Raw genomic sequence first — 12,401 nt, 5'->3', positions numbered from 1 at the left:
ATGATGTGCACCGATACACTACATTAGAATAACAGTGACAATCGACTTCAGAGTCCACAACAAATTTCTTTAAAAATACATGTTAACTTCATAATGAGAAATTTCACATTGAGCTCTAACCTACACTTGGAAATGATTAGTCCGTAAGGCGCTGCCCTTCAATCTTTAGGTGAGGGAGAGAGGGCATCGCCATGATGGTTGTTGGAGGGTAGGGTGTGTGAGGAGGGGGGGGGGGGGTGAAAGCAGTGAAAACTTTTTTCGAATATCAGGTCATATAGAAGGTCAGAGTTATAACATATCAAACCATACACTTAATTTAAAGTCGTAGAATACTTCAATATTGACTTTAGTACCTAAAATAAAATCATTTTAACTCTCAGTACATATTGTGTAGCTCTTGTTCTCATTTTAACCCTAGATATACAAAGAGAGAGTATAAGCTGGAATGAGACAAGGTTTATGTAAAGACATACTGTGACAATGTAATTATTAGTGTCGGTAACTTATCAAAGCACAACACAACATAAGCCTCGGATCCCATGACTCTGTTTACTGATATAATGCTACATGTTTAATAATCGAGTACTACTGTTATTTTACGGATATAAACAAACGTACAAAAGTACCAACTGTTAAATAAGTTGTTTTTGTATCAGTTGTAACAGTATTGTTTTGCCCCCCCCCCCCAATTCTGTCTTTGGATAAAGACTTTCCTTGGCTCACTTCATTCAAGCAAACGCACTGCTTTTTCGTGGGTTGTATCAAATAAATACATCGTTAAAAATGTATGCATCGGAGAATTTAAGAGGAACCAAGATTCAAACAGCTATTACAGAAGTAATAACATCACACTGAGTTGAAAGTTAGTTTTGAAGGAATATTTGTAGCTATGAAGAATTCAAGGTATACAGGTACATTTCTGAGTTTAGGCCCTTTTTTAGGCCTCTGACATTAGAGCTGAATAAACGATAGTCTTATCAGTGCGTATGCTTACATAGTCTGCATTTTATATATTTATAATCGCAGAAGGTCATTTAGAAAAGAAATACAGTTGTAAAATAGTAATAACATAACACACTTAAACGTGGCTTAAATATGATTTATAGCTAAGAATATCAGGTGTTTTGTGCGCGATCACGAATTGAAGAACTGAACTCCATACACCGTAGGTCATTCTAAGAAGACTGTACGGGATACTGTACAATGAAGTATTAGCCTTGTAAATGAGATATAAAGCCTAATAAAAAAAATGGTGTGGTTCCGGTTACATCCAATTTTAGAATAGGTGGGTGTGTAGATTTTTTTATTTTATTTTATTTATTTATTTTTTCTGTGTGAGTACGCCTAGTTCAGGTTTTTTCATTGTTTTAGAAATGGTCTCTGTGTTATTTATTTCTTCTTATCAGATGTACAGCCATTCCAGATTGGAAGAACAGTTTTACAGTGTCTTTTTAAGTTGATGTCAGTTTCCGCATCCACTATTTCTCGTGAAACTTCAAACAATTTTCAAAATTTTTCACAAAACTCGAAAACATAAAAAAAAGTTTAGGGTCGGCAGTGAAAAACTAGATGGGGTCGGGTAACCAGAACCAAACAATTATTTTTTAGGCCTAAGTATATTAAATATGTGACCACTATATTTCGTTGGATGTAGGACATCAACAACGTTTACTAATAGGGCACTTATTCACAACTGTATAATTTGCTGATACATGTCGAAACACAAATAACTTGTTATGGTATTATATACAATGATACGACTTGCTGTGCCGATCCTTGACAAGTTTAATATTGTGAAACCACCATTCGTTAAACTGATAATGTTTATAAATAATTTGGGCCCTGTCGCTTGGAGACAAGGGAGTGTTGTACTTGTACCCCACCCCTCTCTCCGCACGAAGCTAGAGATAAGAACAACAATTCAATAAATAACACATGGGTTACGTAGCTGCTAAAAATAGTACTGAACAATAGCTAAAGATATCAACTGAAGTGATTGAAACTATTCCATCAAACATACATGTATACGAACACAGTCAACAAAGGCATGTTGTTAGAATTTGGTCAAACTGGGTTTATATATTTATCACTACAATGATATTATACATGGTCGGAAATTGATTGATAAATATTTATATAAACATTAAATTGTCCCATGATAGTTTTTAACAGGAATAATCTACTGAATATATAAATTAAATTAATTTCGTGATTAAAACAACTATTAAATTTTGGCGGGATTGAGTGTGTGTGTGTGTGTGTGTGTGTGTGTGTGTGTGTGTGTGTGTGTGTGTGTGTGTGATTGTGTGTGTGTATGTGTGTGTGTGATTGTGTGTGTGTGTGTGTGTGTGTGTGTGTGTGTGTGGCATCTCCATGTGGGTTACCTGATTTTCCTATTATAAAAAGTGAAACAATATACAGGTAAAGTTTATCGTATTTGTATTCAAAACCACAATGTACATGTACACATCCAAATTATGAGATTGTTACTGTGCGATACTTGTTCTATTTTTTAAGTCGAGCCTCGCCTTTAGAAAACATTACATGTAATAAGAAATAATAGCCAAATTTCTTTAATTGTAAGATGTTTTTTCTTTCTTTCAGGACTCTAACATATTTGACAGCAGTACCATTGGTGCTGATATGCTTGTACGTGAAGACTACAAGCGCCCAGGCTGAGTGCCCGTCAGATATAGGTATGCGAACTGAATGGACGACCATGGTCGTGGTTTCCACTACGAGTAGGAATGAGTGTTTGAATTAGGAGCTATATGATTATTGCTATATATTGTTGTGATAAACATTCGTCATGATTTGCATATATAAATGTTATCAAAGTGGGCATGGATGTGGAATGGGTGTTTTAATTAACAAAAACAACTTCATCTCTTTTCTATACACATTTAGAACTGTTTTGCAATAAAAGTATAGGTTTTATTGGTAAACAGTACATAGTACATACGAACGATAGGCGGTTGGTCTGATGACCGCTGTGTTTCTTCTTAATTCGTTTAATAATGATATAATTGGCAGTCAAGCTAGGCATGTATAGTTAATTACCAGTATCAAACTATTATTGTATCAGGACTTACCAGTAACTAGAACCTCAGACCACGATAGGAAATGTTCTATAGTGGTCTGAGCCAGAACTGATTACTAAACACAATAACCTATAAAAGTACCATGGTTCAAAGACTAATTTGGTTTCATGTTGGTCTTGGTGACAACATTTTGTTCGTAGTCAAAGTTTGGACATCGAGGAGAGGATTGAAAGCTATGATAGAACAGACACATGTCTGTAGAACCAAAAAAACACTCAAAGTAAATCATTAAATTGTACTCACGTCTAAAAACTTACTATCAGAAACACCCAAGAGGTGCTTTTGACTAAGTGTGTATGTTCGCCATTATATCGTGGGCGTATTGAACCGTTCAATGAGCTTTGCTTACATCACAGCTAGTGTGCACCGAGATGACATGTATCCATTGTTAACTTAGCACCGAACTCGACACCATTTTTTAGCTACCTTGACAACCCGAAAACAAATTGAAGAGAAGACGTACAGTACTGCATATTTGATGGTTAAAATTCTATTCAATATTGTATAGTATTATTTATCATTACAGTACTCTTGAGTCAATTTTCACATAATGAACATTTCTTTTAATTAACACATTACAGGTCCAACAGTTATAAACAAAACTTTTGTGATTGATCTAAATGAAGATTTCGTAGCCTGCAAGGGAACAACGGTTATTCTAAACAGTACCATTAGCACTGTAGACGTCAACGACAATCTCTGTGTCAATCGGACGATACAAGGTACAAACTGGACTTGATTTGATGCTTTTAAAAAGTACATAATTTTGATAGCAGATATGTTAACGTCTGGGAATTTAGCTTGAAACTACTGCATAACTTTTGATTTGAGTTTATGTATTGAAAATAAATGCCCAATGCGCAAGTTGGTATCATGTTATTAATAGTATTGAGTATGCAGTATTATCTGTGTTGATAGTCATGACCAAACTCAATGTTCTATTTTTTTTAAAAAGAACCCAATATATATTGAACCAAAAGGTTTACCAATAACAACATGAAATTTACGAATAAAAAGTTGCAATACGCGGTATATTACCATGTAAGAACAATTTAAAGACCGCACATCTATCAATTAATCAATGAAAGCAAGAAACGTATAAATACAAACGTAGTGATGCAAAATTGTTTTATTGAATATTGCAGGAACACATATCTATCTACAACAAAAATATACGCCTCTAAATATAAACATTTCATAGAGATAAATCAATCTAATAATTCGTGTATAACACGGACCTGAAGAATTTCTTCAAATTACTTTGTGGCAATGTTTTAATACGGTTCATATTGTCACCCTTGTCAAATCATGGCCATAGGGATAACAATTGGGTATTTATTTTTGATTTTTAATTCATAAAAACAACTCTACTACGTTTTTATACTTGAAAAAACAATGTGAAACAACATATATTAAGTTCTTGTTTGTAACTCAAAAAATTGCAAAACATTTTTAAAAAATGAAATATTTGTTATTGTACGTACAATAACAAACTTTTTACACACTTATTTTAGCTTTAATTTTCTAATTTATTGAGATACAAACACGGATTTGGTCCATGCTGTTTTAAATAGGTTTTTTAGAAATAGAATTAAAAGTCCAATAAATGCCCATTTGTTATCCATATATGGCTATTTTGTGAGTATCAGCTTCAAGTTCGGTATATAGCAATTATAATATATATAAATCATTGTACATTATTCTGTTACAGGCAGTACAGAGGTGATGGACTGCATACATACAGTACCTTCACATTACTATACGGATTACACATTTAAACGTCTGTCACTTGAAGAATTTAGCGGATATTGGGTACTTAGGATTGAAGATATGCAAGTGAAGGATGACGATATCACATATACCTGGTGGTTCGTTCAAAGAAACTTGGTGATTGGTGAAACGTATATACAAGTACCAAGTAAGGGAGTATGTGCACTATGATTGTATGTATGTATGTATGTATGTATGTATGTATGTATGTATGTATGTATGTATGTATGTATGTATGTATGCATGTATGTATGTATGTATGTATGTATGTATGTATGTATGTATGTATGTATGTGTATGTATGTGCGTGCGTGCGTGCATGCATACATGTGTGTGTGTGTATGTATGTATGTATGTATGTATGTATGTATGTATGTATGTATGTATGTATGTATGTATGTATGTATGTATGTATGTATGTATGTATGTATGTGTGCTTGTGCGTGTTTGTGCGCGCGTGTGGGTGGGGTGGAAGTGTATGTTGTGTTTGCTGTCTGTAAATGAGTGAGTGAGTGGGCGTGAGTGTGTCGGGCTATGTAATGTCAACTAGTATGTGTTGGGATGGGGAGCGGTACTTCTGCCGCGCCGATGCAGCAAAGTGATGGAAAGTCGACCCAGCTGGGCCAGACAAGAAAAACGGTTTGTTGCACGTTAAGAACTCACCAGATCAACCATCAATAAAGGGAGATGCGACTAATATTGAATCTTATGTAACCAGTTAAACGATTCAGGAAATAAGTTTATTAATGAATGGGTTCATTTTTTTCAGATCCGGTAAACGTACAAACCGTGGAAGGCAAAACGACATCTGTTTGTGTCAGACTATCTCAACAAACCTACATCGAAGTCGGTTTAAAAGAAAAAACCAAAACTGATATTTACACATATGAATCTGAAAATGGATATGCGAAAGATTGTTTCCACTATAATAAGAATATATATCCATCAAACTCAGGAAACTTCTACATTACTGTGTTCAAAAACGTCACATCAGATATGACTGGAGAATATACACTGACTGCTACACGAATAGTCGACGGACGAGGGATTGCTGAAAGTGTGAGATTGATGCTCTCTATGCGAGATACATGTAAGTCACATAACATTCTTATCTTTCAGTATGTAGAACACTGTGTAAACTGTACAGTTACTCATCATCTGCCCCATAAATCATTAAGCTAATTTCATGTATTGTTCACCTGTTCACATGTTCTCGCACTTTAAAGTCAAACATCAATTAGGGATACACTATTTCAAGGACTTTACTTAATACTTCTTTTTTCTTTCTTTTTTTAAATAAATTGAATTTCATTTTCTAACCCATTGTTGCAGATATGTGAACGCAGTTTTCCATACAATAACCACTCATTTAATTTATTGCAGCCAAACACGTAAATTCGACAGGAACTTCCTGTGCTCCATGCAACTGTAGATGCGACGAGACGCTACCACTGAAAATTGAAACTTTTCTCCCTTCAACGAAATCATCAGCCAATCCACAGACGTTAAAGACAACCGACTTTTCTACCCATGGTATAACCACACATAATAAAAAACCCTTGCAATTCCTCACGTCCCAAGGTAAGGACTGTTTTTCTTGGTACTTTTACACTCCCAATATTACATTTTTGCCATGTTTACTAGTACTTACTCAGGAGCCCACAGCCACATCTCGTTAGATTTGCCCTGTAGTGACGATGCTACTTGCTATTTCAACACAAACACGCCGTACGATTCTCTATCATCGAAAGTCTTTAAGTGTATGTAAACTACTGCTGACGTCATCATGCTTACGTAATTTAATTTAAAGAAATAGATAAATCAAAACAATAAAATGTTTCCAAGACGACTGTCTAAGCTATGTCTTATTGCTTCTGCTTCAATTTTCAGCGCCCATTCCTACCAAGAAGCCACCGGAAAAGGAATATGTGACAGGTAATTATAAAGTGTAGCTCTCCGATCTTGTACCAGTCGTAAACTATGCAGAGTAGTTTTCAAGTGTTACAGTATCTTTTTACACTGTCTTGGGACGGTGTGTATGACGATGATATGTAATATCACAAACAATACTAATGATTGACCAAGTACAAAATATTTGACCTCAGAAAATCAATCTATTCCGCTGTGTTAAAAACCATGTCTTTGACATAATTATCGCGTTACTGAAAGCATTTATTATTAGTATGTAAATTGACCACTTTCTTGATTTTCAACTAAAAATATAATTGTCAATATCGTTTATATTTTGAATCCAACGACGTTATTTTTTAAAACATATATTTCTTTTTCACAATTTCAGAGAAGGCATGCGAAGAGAGTAAGCTGTGGATTATATCTGTTGCACTCACCATCCCGTTGACACTAGCATTGATCTCTGCCTTACTTGTAATAAATCGATTGATTACCATAATGGAAACATATAACATACGTATAGGGATGTCTGAAATATTTTCCTGTCGAAAAGTGAGTGTTATGTCTTCTTTTCAATGTATAGCATTTATATCATTCATTGCTGATGCAAGCTTTCGTTGAGACATACACTTAATATACAGTTACTGTACTTAACTAAATACGACACTGGGTGTGTGTTTTCTCACCAGAACTTAAGTAGTTTTACTTACACTTGATGAATCGTTTGCCTATAAGGGTATTCTCCACATTTACTGTAGTATCTGGCTACATCAATTTTTGCCATTGACTCAGATATAATACATACTACATATACGATTAACAATTTTTCCCCGAGTCTCCATAGGAATTAAATTGTGTAAAAAAACCACCCATCATTATATTAACATATGGAATCTGTACTATAAAATACGACCAGGGTTGGGAATGGGGATGGGGCAGTTTTTACAAATCGATTCTCAGGGTAGGACCATATTTTAGAAAAGTGATATTGGTTAGGGTAACATTTTACTTTTTGTATAACAGTTACTGTGCGTTAGTTTGTCGTTCGGGTATCCCATCGCTGCCATCGGTTCTATATCCCACTGCTACCCCATCGGTAAGGGTTAGGGTTAAGGTTAGGTAATGTAATATCAGCAAATTGCTGCTGACAACCACGCATTGAATCAATTTTCAGTTGTGATTTGAGGAGAGGAGTTGGGCTCACATGAGTAAAATGGGAAGAGTTGGATAAGATGTTGGAGATAATGTTGTAGAGTGGAGATGTTGACCTGACAATGTCGGGAATGTGCCCCATCTAGTTTTTGGGAGTTCTGATTGAGGGAGGGCCATTTGTTAGCACACAGCCACACTGAACAGCATCGACTGAGGGTCACATTTTACGCAGAAGACTGGAGCTGGTTTTTCCCCAACCCCTCTTGTAATTACTGAGTGCTCCTTAACACGCAGCTAAAGATTACATGTAAGCCTACATGTACGCATCCAAAACACCTTCCGATCTACCTGGGGTTTTATTTTCTTATCTTTAAAATGTGAGCAATTTTACATCATAATCTTCAAGTTTTGGTAATCTCTTTGAAAACGCACACTTTACGAGTGACAACACTTCAAAACAATAATTGTTATCCAAGGTTTTTTAAATGTTGCATTTTTTATCATAAAAAAATCTCAAAAAGTGTAAGAAAATAAAACCCCAAAATAGATCAGAATCTTAAGGTGTTAAATTAACACTATCCTTGAAGAATTCGTTGATTTGCTGTAAGGCATCAAATCTAACTATTATGATTCAAGTTTCCATGGATACCTAATAGCACGCCTATAACGTGTATTATAATATTATTCAAGGTTATCTTTCCTTATTCATGCGATGTATATTTCTATCATCACAGAGTCAATCAGGGTTAAAAGGAAACAGGAATGAAAGCACATCGATGGATAATACTGGTATATCGGCCTGTACACCGTGTCTACAAAAACCGTAAGCGTAACACCCTAAGGCTTCAGGATAAACACATACCAAGCCAATGTTACTATTACTGTGCTAGAGTCAATCTGCTACTAAATTGAACACTATATTGAGACATTACAAGAAAAGACATTTGCACCATGGCATATATATAACCAACAAAATAAAATCTCAACGGTGACGAGTAATTTTCTATTCCTCGCTCTGGTTTCGACAGGATGGATAAATATTCTCAAAATACCAGAGCAATTTCATCGACCTATTAGAGCTGATAAAAACTTGAATTGGACATTTGGTTGAAACATTCGAACAACGAAATAGGTTGCCCCGAGTAGTAGAAGTGCAATACAGATAGAGTTGTATAGCCCAACTAAATATTTTTTCTCTAAGGAATTGTATTTCAGTCATTATTTAAAGTTGACCATCAGCTTCATATTTAAAATGTCGACGAGAGTTTCTAAAGTGTTAACTTATTAAGAAGTTATGGTTATACATGTATTGGGTTATGACATTTACTTCATTTCTGTGCATGATTCAAATTAAAGTATTTTTTCGCATGCTATTCTGAGTGTTCGAGAGACTTACATACCCCCCCCCCCCCAACATACACACCAAACGCATTATCCACACGATACACGTTTACCGGGTGTGTATTACCCACGCACTGTTAACGCCTTCCCAATTACGCCGATCATGCTGATCGTATATTTAGGATTTAGAACAAAGAAGAACAGCACGTACAAAAGAAGGAAAAAAGACAGAAGAATCCTACGTTACGTATCATATCACAATAATATGTGACTCAATCGATCATACACACTGGTTTCGATACGTCAGTCGCCATGGTTGCCAACTCTAAAGTGTTTGTGTAAGGTGATGCATAAGTTAACTTGACGATTACCATTCCGCGTCCCCACTCACCATGAAAAAAGACTATTTCATGATGAGTGGATATGAGGAAGAGGTTAAGGGCGTTTCGTAGAACTAACTCATAAATAATTAATAAGGTAGCCTAGTAAAGCTGGTTTATTAAAACCAACAAAAGAACAGTAAACAGTAAACAAAAAACATGAATATTTGTAAACGACTTCGGCCAATCCCAAGCCCCTGTGGTTAGATGTTAAATCTTTGATGTGCAATCGTAATAACAAGGGCATAATATTATATCGGTGTCATGGGCATCACCCAGCTGCTTACTCTGGCTCGTCCACAAAGTGCGCCCTCGCAGTCACAAGTTTTGAATTTCTGGCTTCCTTTTGTTTATAATTTCCAAGATGAAAGGTCAGATCTGTCAGGAACATTCAGAGAAAAGGCCATGCACAGTGAAATCTCCAACTTTGTTATTCAATCTTGTCTTCATTTGTAATGCACACATCTATAGAGGCCACTCTATCACCATGGATACATTTTTTACAATACTCACTGCTCACGGGTTTCATTGTTGTTGTGTTTTCAATTCCAACAAGTGGGTTTAATATATATAAAGAAATAACTTCAAAGAATGTCAAAATCTAATATCCGACAAGGATTATTGCAGTTGTGGATTCGTAATCCAACGTTTAAATTTACCAAAACTGTTGGTAATGAAAATATGTGTACATCTAATACAAAGGAACCTTACTAAAGCGAAAGCGGGTCTATGTCTATTTAGACATTAATACTGGAAAAGTGCCAATCTCTGACGTCTATATGTGAAGAATTAGTTATTGAATAATCACTAAAAGTTTGCTGCCCCAAAATAGCCGCTGATGTAATAACCACAACATAAGATGACGACAGTGGTATGTGTCCTTGGATAAAAACACGAACAAAACAACTATATTTTGTTTATTGAAGAGGTCAATTGTATATAGGTATTCGAATCGATGACTTCTATTCTGTGCATCCTAGTGAGGAAAAAATGCACCCATTGTTCTTAATGATATCGACATCACCTGATTTCTTTTTGTGTCTCATACAAGTTGGAAATTAGTCAAGTGGGATCGAAACCAACGTTTTATCTGTTGATTTTAAGTGTTTACGGTGTACGTAGTAATTGACACTATCAAAGGCGGTCGCATTGTGTTCAATAACCGCTGTCTTGGTTTGTGTTTGAAATGACACGGCAAACATTTTTAAAAAAAACGTATGTGTTAGCATATTGATTGCACAAGAAATACGAAAATTGAAGCTACCCACAAATTACCACAGTATGGCAGTAAAATATGTAGAATAATATGTTGTGCTCAAAGCCGTTTATCTGTTGTTCATAATGTACAAAAATTCACTTTGACCCTGACTTTCAAGTCAAGCGTCGAACGTAGTGTTTTTCGTGATTATCACAATCTATCATATTTGACAACAAGCGTGGTAATTTCTGTAGTTACTGTAAAACAAGACTGTACATTTAGCAGACGTATGTCTGTGATTTTAAATTGTAACCCTGTAGCAAATGAACACTACAAAGAAAATGATGAAAAATTTGACGAGCAATAGCGTTTAAAATTTAAGACGTTGAGAAACGTTCTGATAGTTTCGCTCTGTAGTACATCGAGGCAATTTATCTGTACAGTAAAGTTTTGATTCGAATGTTCTGTTCGCCATGCTTTCAATCACAGGGAGAAGCGAGCAAACAAGTTTGTGCATATTGGAGTGTTTGTTCGGTGTGATAATACCAGTAGTGATCATACAAAAATATACAATTAAATAAAATATAATTCAGATACAGTAATAAACAGTACAAGTACTCGGACAGGTAGATGAAAGGGAAAAGTTACAAAAGGGACTTGCAGTCAAAAATACAAATTGAATTTGACAAATAGTTAACATTTTGCATATCCATGGTTATGTAGAATGAAGGCAGACAATTGAAACTAAAAGTATTGGCTTAGGCTTGAATTGAATTGAACTTAATTTCACCAGAACATGAGAACATTACATAAAACAATTAAATACAGTATATGAAATTATAGCTATTATCATATACCTATAAATAGTATAATCACGTCCCATGTACTCCTATGGAGGAATCGCGAGCTCTAGCCGGGAAGTTAAGTACTTTTCCGTATCACGAACCGGCCCGGTTTCCCAAATAAGGTCACTTGCGGGAAGTTTGGACTACTTTCTTTCCTGTTGCTATACGCGTTGCTATGCGTGTTGCAAACCCAGCTTGTTGTACGTGTACGCTATCATGGCGGAAACCGCCGATATTCAACAGCGGCTCCAGGAAATTCCTCCCAAAATCTTAAAAAATATTCTATTTGGCGATTGTGGCGAGGTTACCTAAAATATTGGTATTAAGGAACTTTGGATTCGATCAATAATGTATGCGTGTAAATAGTGAAGCCCACATAGACGACATTCCATTCCACTCCATACGAATTACGAATCCCGATTATGAACAGCTGTAACATGTGTTACTTGTGTAAGCTATGGTCTATGTTCAATCAATTGTTTATTCAGTATTGTTGGCCACCGGCCAAAAAATACAAACTTTAAATATACAAAAATGAACGGATCACCAGAAAATATCAGGCCGTTTGAGTCTCAGAGTTCCTATTATTATCTTTTCTAAGTTTAGTAGCATAAAATATATATCTACTAAGTTTTCTGAGAGTGTCAACCTTTCGAGACGACAGAAGTAATACAAATTTGTGGTGCAGTGGAGGATTATAAAA

At 35.4% G+C, this 12,401-nt stretch overlaps 1 protein-coding gene across 1 annotated transcript; it reads left to right on the top strand.

Annotated features, from left to right (window-relative positions):
• Positions 1-194: 194 nt before the first annotated feature.
• Positions 195-9,132, top strand: LOC144433909 (uncharacterized). The gene is made up of 9 exons (XM_078122314.1): positions 195-208; positions 2,605-2,741; positions 3,683-3,823; positions 4,813-5,019; positions 5,641-5,961; positions 6,255-6,452; positions 6,762-6,806; positions 7,171-7,334; positions 8,669-9,132. Exons 1-9 carry the CDS (start codon positions 195-197, stop codon positions 8,759-8,761), a joined length of 1,320 nt encoding a protein of 439 aa, XP_077978440.1. The 3' UTR covers positions 8,762-9,132.
• Positions 9,133-12,401: the final 3,269 nt, after the last annotated feature.

The sequence above is a fragment of the Glandiceps talaboti genome, chromosome 1 (assembly GCF_964340395.1).
Source record: "Glandiceps talaboti chromosome 1, keGlaTala1.1, whole genome shotgun sequence".
In the NCBI taxonomy this organism is placed as follows: Eukaryota; Metazoa; Hemichordata; class Enteropneusta; family Spengelidae; genus Glandiceps; species Glandiceps talaboti.
Note: the sequence above shows the minus strand (reverse complement) of the source record. Positions and strands in the feature narration are given on the sequence as shown.

Coding starts and splice junctions, on each gene's coding strand:
- LOC144433909 (XM_078122314.1), top strand. Junction 2,742..3,682: donor GGTCGTGGTTTCCACTACGA/GTAGGAATGAGT, acceptor AACACATTACAG/GTCCAACAGTTATAAACAAA. Junction 6,453..6,761: donor GCAATTCCTCACGTCCCAAG/GTAAGGACTGTT, acceptor TTCAATTTTCAG/CGCCCATTCCTACCAAGAAG.